Here is a 22974-nt window from a genome sequence, read left to right as displayed (position 1 = left end):
CAAGACGGACGGGCAGTTTCCCATGACACAATCATTGCTACTTCCTGGAGCTGCGAGGTTTCGTACACAAACAGGTCGTGTGGAATGTGGACCCCGGCAGGTCGGCCGATGGACCTGAGGGTGAGAGCTGGCGTAACAGCTACGTGTCCAGCAGGCAACCATTAACCCCGCGTCCCGCCCGCCAACAAACTCTGGCAAACACGCGTGTGTGTAAAACGCAATGCCTTCATCCCCTCTCACGACCTGACTTGAGTGACCTTTGACCTTGCTCGCGGACGAACCCCTCCCTCTGGGCCAGAGCAAGACTGTGATGCTGTTGCACTTGAGATATGGATGACCAAGCAGGATTTGTTGTATCTCCGTCTTTGTGGGTCACTATAAATGATGGTCCTGCAGCTTTTTTGTTACTGGTAGATTTAAACAGATCGCATTTCTCTAAATAACAATAAGGAGGAAGAACACTTTGACTGGGGAGATAATAAACAAGTTGTAGCTCGTCAATGTAAATGTAAATTGTGTTCCATATATTTTACATTTAAAACACGCTGATTCCGCTTCTGTTTCAGTGTGGTAATACTTTTCATACATCCTCTCCTGTTTCAGCCCTAATTATTTTACCATCCCACTTCCTACATCGTTGCCTCGTTGCATTTCTCAGGCTCTCTCTTTTTATTGAAGTAAAGCTGTAATTTGCCACATCTCTCATCGAGAGGTGGTTCAGAAGTACCTTAGCTTACAACTCTTTCATTTGCGTTTTTATCATCCTGGATTCAATTCTCGGAGGAGGGAATTATTTCGGGTCCCTGCTGCCCTGAAGGCTGGATGTGTTTCACGGAACAGGGGAGACTTTGTATTTTTTCGTTTTTTACCACATATCCATGCAACATCTGTTATAACAATGCTATTCTGCAGCATACGTAAGCAAATATCTTCATTCAAACAGTCCACTTTGGACATTTACCATACCAGTGAGCAAAGAGCACACATGCAAAAGAGGAACATGAGGTCTGGAGAGTATGTAAATGTCAGTAATAATGCAAAAGAAACACGGCTACAGAGTTTCATGAAATATAGTTGGAAGAATATAGAAGAACATTTAATGTATTTAATAAGTTTAGAAGAGAGGCAAGAAACGGTCACCGACATGTTAACTCAAGTCCATCAGATGCAGACGCATATTTATAATCATAAAATCTGTCCAGACCAAAGAACAGAAGACAAAACCTCTCTGAATTATGGAGAGGGATTTGTTTGATAATGTGAAGGCTGGGATATGAGTCATGAATCCAAACATTACATTTCTGTCGTCTATATACTTATTGTTATGTGCAGGACTTTCATATTTTCGCTTTCAGACAACAGTTACAAGCATAACTTTGAGCTATTTCCATTCATTTTGGGAATGGATTTATTGTACTTTTAGCTTACAGTTGCTATTTTTTTACACCCGTCATCACTAAGAAATGCATTGAAATTGGGTTGTCTACATTACAAGATGCTGTACCGCACAGTAAATACTTGGTTCAGATAAGACATACTGTGTGTTACTCTGAAGTCAATGAGGAGATTTATTTTCATCCTCTGCATCAAAGGGTGCGCTCCCTTCCTCTCTAACCTTGGCCGGTACTGTATTGGCTGATAACAATGAATGATTGACCTCTTTCTAGATAAAGAAGAACTTATGTGATGCCATCGGCCTCAAAGGGCCCATAAACTGTTTCATCTTGTACCTAAAAAAAAACACAGGCAAACACAGACTGAGAAAAGATTTGCATTTTCAGGTTCACCACATCTTCTGTTCTGTTTCACTTCTGCTTGTCACTGACATCCTGTTGTGCTCGTGCACACCTTGTGCTGTGTCTGCAGCGAGCACTCGTTGCTTGTGTCTGTCCCGCAGAAGCACTGCAGGAGCCGACCCCGGAGAGCTGTTATGGAACAGTAGCAGCTATCTTATTTGCAGTCACAGGGCAGAATCCGTGACTCCCTCTGCCTCTCGCATTTCCAACACATTCCAGGAAAACACTTTCTCCCCCAAAATCACACACAGCTGTGCACGTGGGATGCAAGGTCTTCAGAAGTCTGTTTGCATTTGGGTTGTGTCGGCCAATCTTGTCCAGGAGGTGTTTTAAAAGCTTTTCCAGACCACTGTGCACCTCCCTTTTCGATCTGCTCTTGGTAATTGCTGGGCCATGGGGAGACGATGGACGCATGCAGGAGCAAGCTCCCTACTGACTGTGAGCCAAGGCCTGCAGTATCCTGCCCGGGTGGATGCAGAGAAAGCTAATGGAGGAAGTGAAGCCGGGACTTGAGTTGAGTTTTGTTACTGCAGTTAAAGCAACATAAACGTGCACTTCTCCTAAAACCAGCACAAAGCTGCATATGCACACAAGTCTCAGGACCTTGAGCAAGATTTTAGTCAAAAATAACAGATGGGTGCACACAGGATTCCATAAAAGCAGCTCAAACTGAGTAACGTCTGAGGTCAGACGGTTCAAGATTTTGAACAATGCAAGGGAGTCGTAGATCTATGAGGCCCTGCTGTTATCTGTCCCACAGACTCTGGGACAGCAGCCAAGCTGATGCCATCTCCAGAGGAGGAACGCTGCTAAATGGCAGGAAATTCCTACTTGGTTTGCTCTCATAAGCAATAGAAATTCTTTCAAATGAGGCTGCTGAAATGTTGTACAAATATGCAAGTTCTTTTGACCGGTAGAAGTATGCCCGTGGGACGGAATTCAGCTTAAAGGCAGAAACAAGGGAGACGCGCATACAAGAAGAAGAAGATAGGAGAGGACTGTGAAGTAGAATTAAGTCAAATGTCATATTTATTACTTACATACTTATTTAACGCTCTATTACGGGATATTTCCTCAGAATTCGCACTGAAACACAGCACTGTCCAGTTTTAAACCTTTTGATCAGAAGCAATGTCCGTCTATGGTTCTGCTGGACTTAACACAAGCTGTGATGTAAGATTTGATTTGGTTTGTTTGAGGAGTGAAAACTGCGTGTAATGGCATCAAATTGTGACAAAACGTGTTTGACACTTACTGCTCCGAACTTGCATGATGGATCCATGCTGACTAACAGACACTTCTCAATGTGAAACGGGCCATGTCTCCTCTTAGTTTCCTGTCGCTACATTGAACAAAATCTCAGTCGAGCATGAGTGTATCCGGATGCTGTTAGCTTGAGTTGTGATTTTAGCAGTAAATCACTCTAAATGGCCAATAAACCTTACATCGGATATTTCTACCAATGCCTGACCCCAAGGTAACGGCAATGGAAAGGTCCGCTTCACCACTACTAATAATTAATAACTGTAAAATACATCATTAAAAAAAAAAATGCTAATGGCGAATAAGCCATTCGGCTGTTTCCTATTTCTATAGATGAGCGTGGTTCTCACATTTCACGCGGTACGTGGAGGCACTGCAGGGGGTACAAGTGAGATTTTTTATTTATTTAAAATGAGCCATAAAACAATTTTTAGGGGGTACACAACTGAAAGAAATATCAATAAAAGATCACTACAAAAAGATTGAGAACCACTGGATTAGATGATATCTATCAACTTCTGACCAGCAAGATCTGTACTTTATTGGAATAAAATATTATACTCTGATTGAGCCACACACTACGTCAACACCCCATCGTGCACTTAAAAAAGCAAATACCAACTCTTGTGTGAGATGTTGATCCCAAGATAACAATTTCCCTCCCAGGAAATTGTTATCTTGGGATCTCATCAGAGATGAGAGAGATGAGAATGATCCTCATAAACCCCTTGAGCTCAAACCCATTGTGCTCCCACACTATCATGACGCTTTGCTGCCTCCTGGTGCTTATACGAGGTGCAATTTGAATAAGTCCATGGTGTTTCTGCCGATGACTCTGTAGTTATTCCCAAAAGTTAAAGCCTTATTAAAATAAGTCAGATTCTCAGCATCTCCAAGAAGAACCACGTTCAACATACACTCTCACCATCGACCATTTATGTTGTCCGCAAGCCCCCCCCCCACCATGGCTCTAATGTTTCCCACGCGTCTCAATAGAAAAACAAAATCCACCACACCAACAAGGACATGTGAAAAGACGGGAGGACTCCAGGTGGCAGATAAAATGTTTACGATTAACTGGCCTTGTGATAGAGAAATATGTGAAAACACCGAGAAGCGGAGCTTCCTCACGGCTCTCCATCTTACCCTCCGCACTCCAGCTGCTCGCTCCTGAAGCAGACACTTGGTGGTTCCATGGACAAGAAGGTGGTGCTGATCACAGGCTGCTCCTCGGGAATCGGTCTCAGCCTGGCTGTCCGGTTGGCCTCCGACCCCGACAAAGCATTCAAAGGTAACCGCTACCTCTGGCTTTCATTTCTTTCCTTGTCCTGCGTGTGGAGCAGTTCATGTTCTATGAGATGCTGCATGTGCTGAAAAGCTCCTGAAAGTTATTAAAAACTAAACTCTTTCAAGCGTGTGAAGACGTGCCACTCAATGCTTTCCGTGTAGTGTACGCCACGATGAGGAACCTGGCCAAGCAGGAGCGTCTATTAGAGTGTGTGAAAAGCCTGCACAAGGACACCTTGGACATACTCCAGATGGACGTCACCGGCCGGCAGTCCATCCTGGATGCGAGGGACAGGGTTGTGGAGAAACGGGTGGACATTCTGGGTATGCTCCTGTGTCGCCGCGTTCTGGCTCAGATTGCATTTGAGATTTGTGTGTGTGTGTTAACGGGCTCGCCCTGGCCGCTCACAGTGTGCAATGCCGGAGTGGGTTTGATGGGGCCGCTGGAGGCGCAGTCCCTGGACTCGATGAGGCAGATTGTGGAGGTCAACCTCTTCGGTACCATCCAGGCCATCCAGGCTTTCCTGCCGGGCATGAAGGCTCAGGGCCGAGGCCGCATTCTGGTCACCGGGAGCACCGGAGGGCTTCAAGGTGAGTTTGAGCGCAGGGCGGTGGAACCGGCCCACGTGCGCAGCTTTCCCCAATGAATCCCAAGAACACATCGCCGATGGTGCTTGCTGGAGTGCAGGAAGTTGCCAAAACAAACCGTGTCCCCGCTTCACGGCCTCTTGCAGGTCTCCCCTTCAACGAGGTGTACTGCGCCAGTAAATTTGCTATAGAGGGAGCTTGTGAGAGTTTGGCTGTCCTCTTGCAACACTTCAACATCCAGTGAGTTTTAACGTTTGTTTCGCGTGCCTTTCTTTTCCTCAGTTTAGCGGCCGTTGACCAAAAAAAACCTGTGTGCTTCAACCCCGCAGTGTGAGCCTAATCGAGTGCGGCCCGGTCAACACCGACTTCTTGGTGAACCTGCAGAGGGCCGAGCTCGGGGATTCGTCTCTCCAGCAGGTCGACGGCCTCACCCTCAGCCTCTATGAGAAATACCTGCAGCACTGCGGCTCTGTTTTCCAAAACGCAGCGCAGGACACTGACGACATTGTGAAGGTTTGATAAGAAAGACAAGACAGATAAGATCGGCTTGTACAGAGATCGATCAGTGCAGAGGAAAGTCGTAGTTGTGAAGCGGTTGTTGTCGTAGGAAAAAGTGCAAATAAAGGAGAGTGAGACTCAATAAATAGAAAATGCAAAATGCACACAATCCCAAAAACCTAAACAAAGTTAATGGTAAAGCTCATGGGTTACATCTATAATTACCTCTTCTAGGTCATGGCTGCATTGCATTTCACAAGTGCTCTAAAAGCACCGTGAAATACGATATAATTCGTATATTAAGAAATTGTACTTGTATCTGATTTTGCATAAAAACTTTCACCATTTATCTTTAGCTACTTTGAAGGAGGCTCAGAATGTTTGAGTTAATCACAGCAATTTGGTGTGTCACTGCGACATTTGACCTTTGGCATGTTTGTTTTTGTCCCCAAGGTGTTTTTGGAGGCCATCCGGTCCGCCAGCCCGGCGTTCAGATACTTCACCGGGGGAGGGGTGCCACCTCTCATCAAACTGAAGGTCACACATCCAGACGGCTCGCGGTACATCAGTGCTTTGAGCAAAATCATGTTCTCAGCTGAGGAACAATAATTTTGCTTTGTTTTCAATCCAGCTGCCGCTTGCTCTTCCCTTTCTTTGTGTCAACATCTTCACTATTCCAGTTACTATTTCCCGGAAGGAGGTTGACACATCGTGACTCACTGGTTGCTCTCAGGGTTCGGTTTAGTGAGTTCAGTAAAGTTCACTTGGAGCGACTCCCTGTTTCTATTTTTGTAAGTCGGTTATCTAAAGTTATGTTCCTTATCACAAAGTGACATAAAAATATATCATTATTTTGGTTGATATTTGAAAAGGGTTACATTTTGAGTGCGTTCCTATCTTTCGACAGTTTTCTTGCCATAGTTGCCATACTCCCTCATGCAACAGGAACAACTCACTCACTAATTTCTCTTCTTGTCTTCTGGGTGGTTTGCCTTAAAATACATCTTGAGGGTTAGTGAGTAAAGAAATGTCTTTCTGAGTAGTAAAGAGGAAGCTCAGCTCCGTCGGTTTGGCTTTTGAAAGTAAACAAGGGCCAGCTGAAACAGCAGCACAACCTGTGTATTGCAATGTAATGTGTAACTGTATTAATTGTTAGCTTGATTCTATGGCTACACATACGGTTTCTGGCTTTTGATGGCATCTCCGAGGTTCTTATATTCCGCCCTAATCAAGTGCCTTTTATTAGAGTCTGAAGCTGCTGAAATGAATCCTGCTGTACCTGTTTGGACTGTGTAGTAGATTAAATGCCTCTTACAGCCTGCAGTGTATTATGCAAAACAAAGGGTGTTGAGAGCTGATGCATTAAAATGAAATGTAATTCACTATTATGGTGTAAATCGCTGCTGCTGATAGAATTGCTACTCAGCTTTACGCAGTTAATTTGATTGTAAATGATCTTGATTACTCTGTAGCACTAAAGTCCAAGAGTCATGTGCTTGCATATTCAACTTTGGTCGAAACCTATCAAAGCCACGTCAACCCATGAGTCAAATATTTTCACAGATGCAATCACAAGTCTATCATAATTGACCTATTTTCCACCGTAACTATTTTTTGGGAGTGTCAGTCTAAATTGTCCCTCTCGGAGTATGAATTTTATATCAGTTCCATACTGTTGACTTGTGCGATCCGCAATGACAATGCGTATGAACTTTTTAAATTAGAAATTATGGAAACGAGTAACATATATGTTAATAGTGTGTGTAACAAAAAATAAATAAAAACTTAAAACACAAAATGTGCGTGTCCGTCCTCTCACCCGCGCGCCAATTCGCGAATAAACGGGTTTAAGGTTTAAAGGGCACCGGCTCTCTGATTGGCTAAGAGCCTCCAGTGACGTCACCGCCGTCTTCATCATCTGGGACAAGTGGAGCAGGTCTCCCGGCCGTCACACAGCCGGGGTCCGCCGCGGGGTTTGGAAGCACGGAAGTCTCGGTCTTCGCACGACACAAACTCCGCCATGGCCAGAAGAACGAGCCCCATGCTCCTCAGGGGGCTGCTGGAGACTTCCAAAGCCGTCTGCCCCAAAGCCGTCTGCCCCAAAGCCGTCTGCCCCAAAGCCGTGAGGGGGAACCGAGCCACAGCCCAGGTCGTGTGAGTAAAACAACCCCCACCCCAAAAAAACGGTCAATTCCGGCGCAGACGAGGCGTGACGTCTCGTCGGCTAAAGAAAAAACAACTAAGGGCGGTGTTAAACTTGCTATTTCGTTATCATTTCCGGAGCTAACGTTAGTTGGTCGTGGGTGGTGCGTGGGAGGGGGGGTCACGGGTCAGCGGGTTAACCCGCAGTCATGGCAACCGGGCCGGCTCTTCCTCTCGTGGCAGTAAGTTTCCACGGTGAAGAGCCAGCTGGGTGGCCGATGGGGAGGGGGGTAAACATCCGTCTTCTTTACGGAGTTCACAACTGAAATAGCAAGTTGTGTCAGATGAATACTGTTATACGTGCTTGTGTTTTATTTTTTTTATTTTTATTATTGATTAAAAAAAATAAATATATATATATATATATATATTATAATTATTTTACATATCTTCCCCTTCAGACCCCTGTGGGGCTCCTGTGGGGCCCTGACAGCCAGCCTGCCCGTCTGCCCGGTGGTTCCCTTCGGCCCCCCCAACCGCAGCTTCGTCAACCTGGCTTTCCCCAGCAGCGCGCGCAGGGTAGAGTACACCGAGTGCAGGACATTAGGGTGAGTGAGCACCCCTATCCCGTGTGTGTGTGGGGCCACCGGAATAAGAACATGATCGCGCACCAGATCTAAACAAGTCGAGGATCTGCTGCTTGGCTCTTGTCTTTTTATACTAAATACACTCTGCTGATGGACGAACAAACCATTTGAAGATGCTGCTTTGGGCTCTTGAGAAATTGTTTTAGGTAATTAATCAACAAAAGGATTACTTGAGAAAATCTGACTTTGCATTAGATTCACAATAAAGATAATTGATAATTCAAGAATAAGATTTAATTTCTCCAAGAATGGTAGTGAAAATAGAACGTCAGCGTTTAAAATATAATTTTTTTTAAATGCAGTTCTTTAGAACCGGTCTCATCTGCTGTGACTGTGTGCAGGTATTCTCCGGAGCAGATGTACAACGTGGTGGTTGATGTGGACCAGTACCAGCACTTTGTTCCCTGGTGCAAGAAGTCTCGGGCCACAAGGGGACAAAGCGGTGTCGTCCGGGCGTACCTCGAGATAGGTTTCCCCCCCGTGGTGGAGCGCTACACCTCCGAGGTCACCGTCGTGCCAAACCACCAAGTCAGGGTAAGTGGTGCTGCCTGGAAAAACCACCATAACTAACTATTCCTTTTCTCAGACGGTGTACTTTGACCCAGGTTATTGCCTTTTTATTTTGTACCAGGCCGTGTGTACTGACGGATCCCTCTTCAGCCATCTTGAGACTATTTGGAAGTTTGCCCCTGGGGACAAGGACGAGGACCTCCCGGCCTCCTGCAAAGTGAATTTCTATGTAAGTGTGTAAAATGAGAAATTGATAGCTCGCCCAAAGCGTCTTGAGCACTCGCAGTAATTTGACTTGGAATTAATACTAGTCTGCAATGAATGTAAAAAAGCATCGACATTTATATTATAAACAAACCCACCGGTAGAAATTGAGTAACTCCCATTTAGGAGATCAGGTCGACTGTTTTAATTTGAGACTAACTCCAGGTCTTTGCTCGTGTGCTATGAGACCGTATTACTGGCGTCCTAGGAGGCTTGTAATCGCTGTCAGGGCAGAGAACCTGTCAATGGAGCTGACGAACCTCAGGGTCAACCAGGAAGTAGTTTGATTTCAGCAGGACATGTTGAACCAAGTGAATAACTCCTTAACTTGCGCTCCCTCTCTCTCCTGTAGGTGTCCTTTGAGTTCAAGTCTCTTTTGCACTCTCAGCTGGCCAGCGTCTTCTTTGACGAAGTGGTTAAACAGATGGTCAGTGCCTTTGAGTCGCGAGCGGCGGCGCTTTACAGGAACCGTCAGGAAGCGCCGTTGAAGAGACGGTCCACATGAGGCCTCCACGTTCCCCATAACCTGTAATCTAACCGATCTACCTCCTACCGACACCGAACCAGGAAGCTGGTGCCTCTTTTTGCACACGACCTTTTCTTACACTTGAGTTGACATACACATTTAATATACTGCTGTTTTATTTATAATCCAAACTAATTTATTTGCATGTACATATTTAGTTACTTGTAGGTCAGGAATACATTCATATTTTCAATATTGTATTGTTCCTTAGCTCAACACTGAAACATCTTAAAAGATTGAGTTATTTGTAACTCAACTTTTATTTTGGTGAAATAAAACTTATTTTTCAACATCTATATCCAGGCGTCATTTATTGAATTTACTTTTTTACAAGTCAGAATGTCCAGTGTGGAGCATATCAGTATCTGCTTATTGTTTATGTAAGATACTGCTTAGTTTACATCTTTTCAGCCAAAAAACATGACTGGAATCCTGGTAACGTGACCTAAAACCAAAACTGGATTCAAGTCCTGTTTATGCAGAGACACAGATAACGTCACGTCCCAGTACTTGTCATGATAGTTTCAATGACCCCTGACCTTAGGTAAGGGAGTATCTGCTCCCCATTCAGTCCAGGGACGGTTGGTTTTGGAAACCCAACTTTAAGTTGATTTACATTGGCTGAATACAGGTCGGTTTCTCAAAGGGGATTGATGCATGAAGGTGTGACGTCACACAGGGCTGGCCCTGGTCTCAAATGGCACCAAAAGGTTTGTCGCAGAGGTGTTCTTGTCAGAGCTAGGAGTATACTTCCACACTAACCTTCATTGATCAGCGTTAACAGTGATGTATTGAATCAGTTCACGAAAATCTTCAAATAAAATATGCTGGTCTTTTTATTTTAATGAGTATAAATATAACCGTAATATTTATAATGAGTGGGAAGGCTCTCTGGGTCCTTTATGAAGCATTTCCATAAGTCAGCATCTACTGCTGGCTTTTCCCAAGGGAATTACCCACAAACCATTGCAATGTGAGATAAAAAAAAGTGAATGCAATGAAGATGAAAAAAGGTAGGACACATGTGATATTCATTAGAGTAAAGATGGAACAGAAATGATTAAGTCAGATATTTACTAATTCAACATTTTATTTGGTCATTTATGCTGTTGACAAGGTTAAAACATTTAAAATGAACTCATGAGAGCCTGGAAGACATTCAAATAAGAGTAAAACTTACAAAATACCGATAATTGTACACCAAATTTCTTGACATTGTCACGGAGACGTGAACAGAGCCGGACACTCTTCTGCAAGTGATGACACTCCGTCCCAGAGGGATCTGGATCCAAGTTCAATAATCTGAGGTTTTATAACCCACCATCTTTGTGCTCTATCAGTAATGTTTTATAACGTCATGTCTGAAGGCAGTTTGTAAACTTGGACTTCACAGTAAACGCTTTGTTTAAATCCCTTGTGGAGTTTACAGTTTAACTATTAATGCAGCCGTTTTATAACCAGCCGTTTCCTGAAACTGGTGCCTGTTTTTTCACACTACCTTGTGAGGTAAAAAAAAAAAAAAAGGGGGGACGTTTGACTAAAGAAGAAACCTATTCTATGCCCCACCACCTACAACTCGACTAGTGGTTTTCTGCTCTACGTGATCCGCACGGTGCTTTTGCAGCAAAAAAAGCTCACGTTTTATATACACCGCTAAAAAGGTGCAATCTGAAAAGTATTTACACAACCGTGTTAGGATTTTCCCCCCTTCACAACTTCCAACCCAGCTTTCACTTTAAATGTATATTTCACACCCGTACAGTACGTGACTGTCATTTATACAAAGATCACAGAACGTTTGATGACTTCATTAATCGCGTGTTGACATGGTAAAATGAACAAAAACCATGGTCCAAAAAAAACAAACAGTAATTCACCTTGAAATATGTTATGCATCGTGAAAAATATTTAGAAACAAAGCCAAAATAATGTGCCTTCCAATGGACAAAATTAATCAAGTTTATTTAGGGATGCCTTTATATTTTGATAATATTTTGATGACAAAGAGGCTTAAAGCAAGCTGCTGTTTTACAGATTTCCCCCATCAATAGTTCAGGTGGCTTGAAAGTACAAATGTCACCCAGACACACATTGTCCTCTGTCTCTGTGTAGACAACATCATCTGTAGCTACAACAGCAATGCAGACCTCTAGCTCATTATCGTTGCCCCAACCATGAAAACAAACAGGAATGGTTCTCGGGACGATTTTAAAAGCTCTACTAAAAATGTACAAACAGTCATTGTTTACATTTTTCTCTCGGAAACAAAAAAAGAATTTAAATTTAAAAAAAAAAAAGGATATCTACTGTATTTTTAACCAACAAGAAATGCCATTTCAGATCTTTACTATATGGCTCAAACAATGTGATCTCAGGCCTGCTGGCTCGGCCCCTTCATGTTTCCAGTTGAAAGGTTTGTAGCTGAGCCTTTATATCGTTCACTCGTAGGCCAAAGTAAAAGAAATGGTGGACTTTGAATCGTGTAGGACAACCATACCGTAGTCCCATCAGGGAATGACAACCTTAAAAAAATGCTTGGAGTAGCTCTGTAATAATATTGTAAAATATCAACACATGTAAAATACATTCAGTTTAGTCCCCATTTGTGTTAAAATGTCAATGTACAATCAAACCTTAAGACACCCTAAAACAATTGGTTTATACTTTTCCTTTCTGCAGGGAGAAGTTCTGATGGGTCTACCTCTGAACCACGAGTTTGGCTGAGCAGGACGCCTCCCCGTGGTCATTGATGGCTCTACATGTGTACACGTTGCCGTCCTCTGGGCCAACTCGGGCCAAGACCAGAGTGCAGCAGCCATCTTCCTCGTACTCTATCTGCGCAGTGGGGGACTCCTCCACGGGCTCGTCACCACACAGCCAAACCACCTCTGGGTCAGGATATCCTGCCGGGGGGAGGTGGAGGGGTGAGGGGCCGAATTAAACACAGCGGAACCTCCGAAATGAACCACGTTGCGTCTATGAACCACGTCTAGATGAAAGTTTCCTTTTACAGAATGTTGTGAACATATGGTCTAATAACATATGGTCTAATAGTGTCATATTTGAGGTATGTGCCCGCAAATATTACCCTCGAGGCTTAATGTTTTTCTCTCCAGTCACTGCTCTACAACAAAAGGAAACTTAAAATAAGACAAATTGAAGTCGCGTGTACCTGTGAGGTGACAGGAGAGACGGGCCCTGGAGCCGCGGCCCACCGTCTGGTCCGCCAGGCTCTGGGTGAAGTGGGGTGGGCCTTGCATCTTGAGCTCCAGAGACTGCAGGGCATGCTTTGCCTCCGGGCTGAGGGGGGAGTCTAGGACATGGATGGAGGGGGTGGAGGGGGGAGGGGGGAGAAACCCGTCACAGCAACGGCAAACAAAAAGGTCTGGATAAGACGACGATAGAAGAAAGTGAGCGTCTCACCTGCTCTTGGGCTTGTAGGAGATCCAGAGGCAGAACTTTCAGCTCTGGACAGCAGAGCCATTCTCTTAAGGGCCAACAAGGCCTTACCTGCTTTCTATGTGAAAAAGAAAAAAGGTCAAGTACAAAACCACTCCTCCAACTCCAAGACGAGCATTCGAAGTACTGCGCTGAGGTGTCACCTTCCACTTCTGTCTGGCTAAAAACCTCTTCAGTCTGTCCTTGGAGAGACTCCTGCTGGTGGCCTCATCTCCAGGCTCAAACGCCATCCAAGGGTGGGCGAGTGCCTCCTCAGAGGACATCCTCCGCCTGGGGGAACACGCGGCGCGTTAAATGTTGGGTCCGAGCGGAGAAGGTGCTCTCCAGTCAGTGGTGTGTCACTGTGTGACAAATCACCTGGTGTCTTTGTGGAGCAGGGAGCTGATGAAATGTTTGGCCTGGTCTGTAATCTCCTCAAAGCTCTCGTCAAACTCCCACTCGGCAGCCGTGACCAGGGCGAGGGTCTCCGCGTCGTTGTTGCCCTGGAACGGAGACTCGCCGCTCAGCCTGAGGACGCGAGAACGAGGAGGTGGCTACGTTAGATGTCTTTCGACCTACGGACACTAGGTGGCGTTAAAAAGTCTGAAACACTCAAAGAAAGCAGTTGAGCCATCATGCGACCACTAGCTCAGGTATATCAGAATATTATGGGGACACGGCCCTCAAAATTCAGGAAATCCAGGCTACTCAAGAAGGGTACGGTTTTCTTTGAGTGCCAAAATGTCCGATTATAATTAAAAGAGAGGGATAAGACGCACAGAATGACAAATACAAGTATTTATAACCGTTTTAAAAGTGGTTATCAGGGGGTAGTTATTCAAAATTATTGGAAAAAAATACAATGACTATGCATGACAATTACAAATTAAATTGCTAAAAGAATAACGCTACATCTTGAGAGATACTTATTGTTGGAAAGCAACCTGCCTGTTTCAGGCCAAAGGAGTTTAAATCAGCACCTTAAACAGGTTTAGTCTAAAAAAGTAGCTTGCGAGTGTTTTACGGGCCGGCGCCACTCACAATATGTAGCAGATGACTCCGATGCTCCACATGTCAGTGGTGAAGAACACGGGCTCGTAGTTGATCACTTCCGGGGCCACAAACTCGGGAGTCCCATGCATCACCTTGAGGGGCGTGTTGCTGTCTGTCAAACATAAATCACCCGATTACCTCCTAGGAAAATTCACTAGAAATACAAGCGAACATCCAGGGAGTCTCATTTCTCACACACACACACACACACACACACACACACACACACACACACACACACACACACACACACACACACACACACACACACACACACACACACACACACACACACACACACACACACACACACACACACACACACACACACAGAGCCTGGAGGCCAATCCGAAGTCGATGATCTTTATGGAAGTGCCGGTGGTGTCGACGCACACGATGTTTTCAGGTTTGAGGTCCAGGTGGACGATGCTCTGCTTATGCATGAAGGAGATCCCCTCCAGGATCTGATGCATGTAGCTCACGCTGGCGGACTCCGTGTGCTCGAAGTTGTCGTCGACGATGCGCTCAAACAGCTCACCACCCGCGATACTACGGGCAGACGGAACAGGGGGGGGCAAACATTTATCTGCATGCAACCAAAACACACTTTTTGCGGGATTTCCGCGCCCCCCCACAAAAAAAACGTCCACGACCAGACTCACAACTCCATGACCATGACCATCTCCGGGCTGTGGTCGTACGCTGCCAGGCACTGGACTAGTTTGGGGTGGTGGAGGTGGTTCATCAGCTCGATCTCTTTGCGGGCCGCCTCCCTCTCCTTGGCCCGTCGTCCTTTGTAGAACTTCCCTGCGTTGACGCGCCCCGTCTCTTTGTGGGTGAGCTTATACACCAGGCCGAACTTTCCCCTAATAAAAGACGTACGTTTATAATAGAATACGATGATTAATAATAATAATCTTCCATTTGGGACCTAGGATCATAATCCTTCATCTGTGGAAGTGACAGATGAACTTTCACTTCCACAGATGTGTTTATTCAGAGGAGCTGTGCCTCGACTTGCATGGATTCTTATCCTCCTTGACACTTGAAACCCGCACATTCCAGATTTCTTATTAGGGAATGTCAAGCTCATTTTTTTCATCATCGTTTCTGAAGAAACAGCTTTTATTTCTTTAAAGCAATTGCAAATGTTCGTTCCCGACAGCCACTCACATTCCCAGTCTCTCCTGCAAACTGTAGTGATCTGTGACCTTTTGCGTGGAGTTAATAGCTACAGAGGAATACGCTTGCTGGGGGCCTTCTTCTTCAGCTTTGGGTTTTTCTACACCTATATAAAAAAAATTAAAAAAAGGCACAGCTGTAATACAAAGCTTGTTCTCGGATTTTGCAGCATCAGTGACCCGTGTTGCCTCACCTTTCCCCTCCATCGTGACCTCTGGCGACTCTGGTCCCGGCTCGCTGGCTCCCACTGCGTTGTAGGCCCTCACTCTGAAACTGTAGCTCCGACGAGGCTGCAGCCCGGAGGACACTCTGTACGAGGTGCTCTCGCACTGGCCGGTGAGCTCGCTCCAACCTCCGGACTCCCTCTTCGCCTCGACCACGTAGCCCAGGACGGCGCTGCCGCCGTCGTAGCAGGGGCCGGACCAGGACAGCACGAGGCCGTGGGCAGATTCCACGCAGACCACTGGGCAGGAGGCCGGAGGCTGAGGCCTCTCTGGGGTGAGATGATAAGCGCGTTGACGGGGAGTCAAAAAACTCGAAACTTCATTCATGATCAAAGCGCAGCAGAGTTGGTGTCTCGGGCCTCACCGATGACAGCGAGGGTGAGCGTGTGTTCTACCGAGCTCCTGCGGTCCTTCGCCACGACGGCGTAGCGGCCCGTGTGCTCCGGTTTAGCCTCGGCTATGACCAGCGTGGTGCTCCCGTCGGTGCTTTCTGTCCACACCTCCGGGCCATCCACGATCTACACAGACAGAGAGGGAGGTTAACACAGAGAGAAACAAAGAGGAAATCGCACAAAGAAAGTACTTTAAAAAAAAGGAACACCTGTTCTTTGTGTCTGATCCAACACGACGCCACGGGGGGGCGGCCGGCGAAAAAACACGTCACTCGTGCGCTTTGTCCAACCGTCACTTCAAAGTGCTGCGGAGGGTTTTTGAAGTGCAACGCAAGCCCTGCAAAACAAAACAAGCACACATTGAGCGGTTTGACACTTGTTACTGTACTAAGACCTAAAAACAGCAGAGTGGAAGGAAACCATCCGTTGTGCAAGTGTGAGATAAAAGACAGAAGTAGTTCTGTGGGATTACGTACAGTGTGTGGTCAGTTAGGACTGTACTCCCTTCCCCGAAGACCCTTATAATTATAGCATACAGCAGGCCAAGTGCATCAGCTCAGGCGCATGCAAAACATGGATGACCTACTGCAGACAAGAACAACCAGTCCTTGTTTGATCGAGTGTGTTAACCAATGTTAATCAAGTGCACCTGTAGCACACCAGCTATTTACTTGAGCAAATGTCCCAAAGGGAAATAACGCACATTTGAAGTCTGTGTTCTTGTAATCTATCGTCATCGTGCATTTACATTGGTAGGGAAAACTACATCTGAGAGCTGGAGTCAATATCAACCCTCGAGCTATCAATATTCAAATACTGTGGTATCAGGATGGGGAATTTGACTATAGACAATCTGTTAACTTTTAGTTAAAAAGTTAACTTTTCAAAAGTCTTTACAGTTTACCTTCTTACAGAGTGGCTAAATGATTGCCTCCCCAGCTCTAGACATCCAGTATATCGCGATTCATAAAACCACAATGAGCAGTATTACATGTCCAGAGCAGACTTGATATAATCCGTTCTGTTTATTGTTGCAGCCTACACCCTAAAGTTCCCTGGTACAGCACAATAGCTTAGAGCCAGACAACATTGTATCAGGAACAAAGGTGAAAGAAAAGAGGGAGAAAGGTGTAGCACCACAGAAAAGCACAGCAGAGCCAGAAGTGCCAGAAGCAACCCAAAACACACAAAAATAGAATGGCAAATAAGACTAACAAGCAGAAGTCAGCAGGGAATGATGAACGAATGATGAGAAACAAAGCGGGCGACAGGTGCACGGCTCGGTCATCCGCTAGAGGTGGTGGGAAAGGAGACCGGTTTCTCTCACCTGACTCAGAGTTGGCTCTCTTCTTTGGGATGACTTCTGCAGAGACGGGGGGGGAAGCACAGGTAGGCTTTATTGTGAAAGGGGCGGGGCTCGGCCCTTCTGTTCTACGGCTATCGGTCGACAGACTCGGCAGGTTTTTCTGCGCCGTGCGCCGTCACCGCCCTACATGGCGTTTCGCTTGGGAGCGAGAGGCTCCAGTGGGTGGATCACTGCTGTGGACGACCCGCTTAGTCCCTGAATGGTCGTCATGGGAACCAATCAGACGCCAGAGGGAAATGATGCCTTTTCTGTATGTATTAATGCAACATGCATGTCCTGAAGACATTTCCTGGTGCATCGACTCGTGTGTAGGGAGGTCAAGGAAGTGGCAATGCAAGTTGTTGGTAATTTGACTAGGAAGATGTTAAAGCGCTTTGTGTTTATGCTTTGAGCATTTAAAAAGGAATACCTCTTGGAGATGAGACTGGGCTGAGCTTATCAGAGCCCGGTGGGGAAGCGCAAACGGATCCTTTGAACTTCTGCAGCCTGTCTTTGGGAGACGGCGGGGACCTCCCATTCCCCACAAAGCTCTTGAAAGCAGAAGTCTGGCCAGATGAGACCGGATTCTGCACACTGCAGATAGTTTCAAAGTCTGGATCCAATGTCGGAAAGAGGAACAGAAATGAAACGCCGACTTATTGACATTGAGCGTTCGTTAATTGAGCATTAACAAACAATTAATATTTTATTGAATGTGGAACCAGGCAACTTTGCTGTAATCATTATCAAACTTGTGGCCCCCGCCTCTCTCCCTCACCTCTGACGAACACGGCGGCGCAGCAGGACGTCTTCCCCGCGCCGTTCTCCGCCAGGCAGGTGTAGGCGCCGGCGTCCTCCGGCAAGCATTCCCTCACGGCGAAACTCGTCTCCCTGCCGTTGAAAGATGGAATCCCAAAACGGGCCACTTCACCTGCCCATAGGAGCAAACAAGCACACTAGAAACCCTCTCATCGGCTGACTTGTTTTAACTGGTTGGTTTAAAAAACAACAACAACAAAACAGTGTTGACCTAATGTGAATCGTCCCAGCTCACCATTGTGTAACCACGACACTTTGATGGGCTGACTCCCGGCGAGAACCCCCCGCAGCGTGACGTCATTTCCTTCGTCCACGCAGCAGTCCTGCAGCGGCTCTATGAAGACGGGGGCCTCCAGACGTCTGGGAGCGGAGAGGTCGGCAGAGCCTGGATGCGGAGGTGGTGATATGTGCAAGAAAAAAAGACTTATTACTGCATCTGAAGCCCCCTCCCCAACCACCCCTTTTATTTCTGTCCTCAGTACAGACTTGCAATGCAAAGTTGGACCACAAACAAGTGTGTTTACAAGACTGCGCACACTGAACTTCTGTTTCCTGACACTGAGGTCTTTGAACTCGCGTTAAATGGAAGTGACACCTGCTAGAAGTGAGAGATGAAAATGGCACCAGAGTTTGTTCCACGCTCTCATCTACGACAGCTCACACCGCTTCAACCTATTATTTAAACTCTTTCTTATAAATATCACATAAATTCTGGCCATCATTGCCCATAAAATGCTCAATGACATAATTGATTTTTTTGCATGTTGTTTTTAAATGCAGAAATGAAACCAGAGCCGGATCCGGGCTGGAAGCCTGGAGATTTCCAGGAACCACAAGCCCCCAGGAGAGCCCGAGTACGTCAGAAACCATTCGCAGCGCTGCAGGCTGACCGGCGCTGACCCTCACCCTGAGGGGCCGCGTAATTACAAGCACCCACATTCCAGCCAGGGATAAAACACACCTGGAACAAAGGACAAAATCAGGCAAGCTGATCTTGTGGCATGCAGCGGGACGAGCCTGCTCCCCCCCCACCCCACCCCATAAGATAGATAGAGATAGCGTTTAAAACGGTCCCGAGGAGTTAGATGAAATTCTTTTGTAATGGGGCTCTGGTCTGTTTTTGTGACTTTGCTAACTGTTAACCTCTGTTAAGTGTCTCAAACGTGACCGGCTGCAGTAGCGCCATTGACGGATGAGTAGTCGTGGGTTTTACCGTCAACCTTTAGCCAGCGTTTACAAGTCTATATACCGCACACGCCCGTGAGGCAGATTATCACACCCTCCACACATCGCTCTTAGACCTTCTTTTTTTTAACCTTAACGCTTTTTTTTTTTTTAACAAGTCCCTGAAATACATACAAGTCGGGGGTTAAAAACCTTTTACCGGGTCTGAACACAATTGAAAACAATGCAGCACCGAGGACGAGCACACGTTTTATCAGTTCCAGATGATTTGAAATGTAAGAAGATTTTCATCTGATAGACGTGTGTGCGTGTGCGTGATATCTGCTAGATATGTTTGTGTGTGAGATGTTGGCAAGGCCACAATTCACAGAGTTTCAAACTAACCCTTTCAGTTTCACAGAAACCCACCAAAACTGTTTCACAAGTACAAAGATTATGCAAAATGAGTGGTGATGTGCAGTTAAGCTTTTAGAGCTAGAACGATCACGTTCCGTTAGATGTGAAAATAAAATAAATAAATAAAGTGTTTGGTTTCGGTTTCAACAATAAAGCCTCAAACATCTCCAGACTCGTCTGCTCGACACGTTACATTCTACAGGAGGAGGCTCCCGGCAACAGTCGTCCCACATGCTCAGACCTCCTGCAGCTCTCACCATGTGCGGCAGCACGTCCGTCGCTGGTGTCAACCGTTCCCGGCCGGTTCCCACCCGGTGCTCCCGGTGCTCTGTGCGGCTTGATGTGCATCCTGAAGGTTGACACATGACGCGTTTGGCTGCTCTCGCCGTTCATGTCGCCGCGGGTGGTGGTGGGGGGGGAAACACAGAAACGGCCTCTGTGCGTACGGAACAAACAAAAACAATTCACGCAGTCATTTGCCAAGCCGGTTATCACACTTCCTTCCTTCCTTCGGTCACTGCTGCGCGCCTCCTTCTCAGCACTCGCCCCCCCCCCCTGCAGAGAGCCGCTGCACCTCTGCCTTCACTCCCCCTTCTGTGCACATGTTCAAACTCTGCCTTCTCACCCTCCTCTTATCTACGCTAACTCCACCTACCACAAATTCACTTTCTCTTTGGCCTTCTCGGGCGGGGCGGCCATCTCCTTCTCCCCCCCTAAAGACGCTGTGGTGACAGACCCCCCCCCCCCCGACCCTTGACCCTCAACCAAAACTGCTCCGGTCTCCTGCCTTTATTACAAAGGCTAAAAAGGTGCACACACGCAAACAAACCTGGAGAGACAAAGCGGGAGAAAGGGAGGGGACTCATCCACCCACCCACGCAGCCAAAGGTCATATTGTGTTTTGTTTATCGATTGCCGTTCGCCCACTCACTTATCAATGCTGCAATTGACCTTTGTGATGCCGGCGACTCAAACCGCTTGTCACGCCCGTGGATTCAAGACAAAAAACAAGAAGAAAAAAAAAAAAAAAGCACTCGCTGTGAATGACAGGCTCATAAGTGCTACACTTGGCCTTAAGTGTGAGCGCCAATACGAGTCACTCACACACACACACCGTTCCCCGGGTAACAGCGTGACTTTCACAGATTCACCCGATGCCATGGTAACCGGCGATGTCTGGTGAGAGGCCTGTCGTCGTTCCCACGGTGAACGCATGAATACGTTCGGCACAACATGTCGCACAAGCTGCGCTCTCCGCGCTGGGGGTGAAGTCCCAACCGGGAGAAATATCAGCGAAGGCGACGGAGGCCCGCTGATGTGATTACAACGCCCGGCCTGTTCCCCCTGCGTTCCCATGCCTGACCCCTGAATTCCACATCAGTGACCACACAGAAAAGCACTGCGAGGGGCTTGTTTTAGTTTCTGTGAGGGAAGAAATTCCTAGAAATCAAACATTTACCAAAAGGCCGCGCACACACACACACACACACACACAAACAATTGTCAGGTCATTGGGATGATGTAGCTTAGCGTTCAATCAGTGTTATTGGGTTGCTTTTCCAAAGTAGCAGAGGTCGTAGATCATGTTTCAGGTAAGTCCCAAAGTGTCCGGGCCCTGACACTGTTAAATATCACGTCACTGTTCTGAGATAAGTATGAACCCAGAAATGGGGTGAAACCACTGGAATTCACTGAAACTTCACTGTGAGGGTTAAAAAAAAAAAAAGAAAGACAACATCACATATTTACTCAACAGGTCACCACGGTCAAGTGAGACAGCTCATAACCCCCCCCCCCCTCATTTACTGGAGACTGACATCCTCTCCACTTTGTGTGGGATCAGCATGCAGCCGCAGGCTCCAGACTGACTGAAAATAATCAGGGCTGCGAAGGGGCCCTCCAGGCGAGGTAAATAATAATTTTGATATTTTGCATGTCTCACAGTATAAAAAACTAAATGAGCGCACGGGATGTGCTGCACATCGCATCAGACCCCTCGTAGAATTGGATCGGACTCAAGCTTACGATAAAACGGAGATAAAACCCAGAGAACGTGAGGTCTGCAGAGCTGCTCAGCAACCAGAGACGGGGACAAAATGCTGCATCTCTGCCACAGAGCCCAGGGCCTACAGGAGCATTACTAATGAAACGTAGTCATGGGGCCCCTTACGACACACAAAACAGGCTAAAGCAGGAGGGGACATGGGGACTGACTAATTTATTACCACCCCCCCCCCCCTTCAGCCAGTCGATGGTATGCGTGCAGGTAGTTTGGTCTGCTCGCTCCGTCCTTGCACTCTGCATGTGGACCATTCACAGCTGAGAGTCCTTAATCGGAGCACGGGGGGGTGTAGATGTAGACTGGAGATAGTCGCAGCAGACTGAAGGAAGGAGTCAAGACAATGCAATGGAATTTCGGCAGAGCTTTCAAAAAAAAAGAAGAAAAAAGGCAGTCGCAACAAACATGAGCGGACATGAAATGGCGACGTTAAAAAAATTAAAAAAAAAAAAAAAAGGTAGTCATTCATTTTTCAGATAACTATCAAGACTGGGAGAAATAATCTGAATTCTTATGTTCAAAGCAGGTTTATCCCATGTTGATTCAGTACACATGGCAAGCGAGGTACACAACACAATTTAGAAAGTTGGGTTCATTTGGGCAGCCTTTTAGTTTCTGATTAGTTATTTGTTCTGTTGTTTCCCCATTTAGCTTGTTACATATCTAAAGATAGATATCTAAAGAACACACAATTGAATAAAAGCCTGAAAAAAATGACACGAATGTATCAACTGCTAAATAGATATTAATTTAGTTGAAAAGTGGGTGAAATTAGATCCAATCATAAATAAGGTTGAGGAAAGTAATTTAATAAGTTTATGATGAATGATGTGAATATTTATGGCATTATCAATTTTGAATTGCAAATCAGCATTCTCTAATATGACATATCTAAAAGTAAATCCTTTAAAACAAACAGGTGGGAAAATGTGTTCCCCAGGTTAAACCTCTTGAGGCCCACATTTGGAGTTTGGTTACATAAATGAAAGACCAAATATTTTATTTGACTCGACTTGAACGACCTAACTTCACTAGTAGCGGTGGATATTGTGACCTAAAAACACAACATCTCAACAGAAAGACAACAGATTTTTTCTGCACATTTGTAGCTGGAACCCTCATCTAACCAGAGCCAATGAACATCAACAACAGAAATGTTTTTTCTACAAAAGACGGCATACTAAGTTGTGAAATTCCCCTTACCTTAAACACTAGTGTCAACTCAAGGCCCCCCACGCCATTTTATACGACCCGCGACGGCTCTAAGCGCACATGATTGGCTCAAATAAGGTCCATTCTAATTTAAAGCGCACATTGCCCATAAACTACATCTCCCACAATGCACTTCACTTGTTTTTTA

At 46.0% G+C, this 22974-nt stretch overlaps 3 protein-coding genes across 6 annotated transcripts; 2 read left to right on the top strand and 1 right to left on the bottom strand.

Annotated features, from left to right (window-relative positions):
- Positions 1-4043: 4043 nt before the first annotated feature.
- Positions 4044-6815, top strand: hsd17b1 (hydroxysteroid (17-beta) dehydrogenase 1). The gene is made up of 6 exons (XM_040191963.2): positions 4044-4350; positions 4509-4670; positions 4758-4937; positions 5081-5174; positions 5264-5447; positions 5886-6815. Exons 1-6 carry the CDS (start codon positions 4254-4256, stop codon positions 6039-6041), a joined length of 873 nt encoding a protein of 290 aa, XP_040047897.1. The 5' UTR covers positions 4044-4253; the 3' UTR covers positions 6042-6815.
- Positions 6816-7331: 516 nt separating this feature from the next.
- Positions 7332-9817, top strand: LOC120828407 (coenzyme Q-binding protein COQ10 homolog, mitochondrial). Its single transcript, XM_040191964.2, has 5 exons — positions 7332-7586; positions 8036-8182; positions 8563-8755; positions 8853-8960; positions 9348-9817. Exons 1-5 carry the CDS (start codon positions 7453-7455, stop codon positions 9498-9500), a joined length of 735 nt encoding a protein of 244 aa, XP_040047898.2. The 5' UTR covers positions 7332-7452; the 3' UTR covers positions 9501-9817.
- A 776-nt stretch (positions 9818-10593) lies between these two features.
- Positions 10594-22910, bottom strand: mylk5 (myosin, light chain kinase 5). 4 transcript variants are annotated; one of them, XM_078083543.1, is made up of 19 exons: positions 22818-22903; positions 19813-19991; positions 18881-18935; positions 18210-18359; positions 17934-18086; positions 17586-17768; positions 17138-17173; positions 16020-16147; positions 15783-15936; positions 15388-15687; positions 15186-15300; positions 14675-14878; positions 14344-14561; positions 14001-14124; positions 13338-13487; positions 13124-13250; positions 12945-13038; positions 12694-12834; positions 10594-12424 (listed from the first exon to the last, which is right to left on the bottom strand). In XM_078083543.1, the coding sequence occupies exons 2-19, from the start codon at positions 19918-19920 to the stop codon at positions 12219-12221; spliced, it is 2646 nt and encodes an 881-aa protein (XP_077939669.1). In that variant the 5' UTR covers positions 19921-19991; positions 22818-22903; the 3' UTR covers positions 10594-12218. The 4 variants fall into 4 exon arrangements, with proteins under 4 accessions (XP_077939669.1, XP_040047115.2, XP_077939670.1 ...); XM_040191181.2 differs by lacking the exon at positions 18881-18935 and having other exon boundaries at positions 22818-22910; XM_078083544.1 differs by lacking the exons at positions 18881-18935; positions 22818-22903 and adding an exon at positions 20211-20392.
- Positions 22911-22974: the final 64 nt, after the last annotated feature.

Source organism: Gasterosteus aculeatus, chromosome 11 (assembly GCF_964276395.1).
Source record: "Gasterosteus aculeatus chromosome 11, fGasAcu3.hap1.1, whole genome shotgun sequence".
Lineage (NCBI taxonomy): Eukaryota > Metazoa > Chordata > Actinopteri > Perciformes > Gasterosteidae > Gasterosteus > Gasterosteus aculeatus.
The sequence above is the reverse complement of the archived record's forward strand: the minus strand, read 5'-3'. Positions and strand labels throughout refer to the sequence as shown.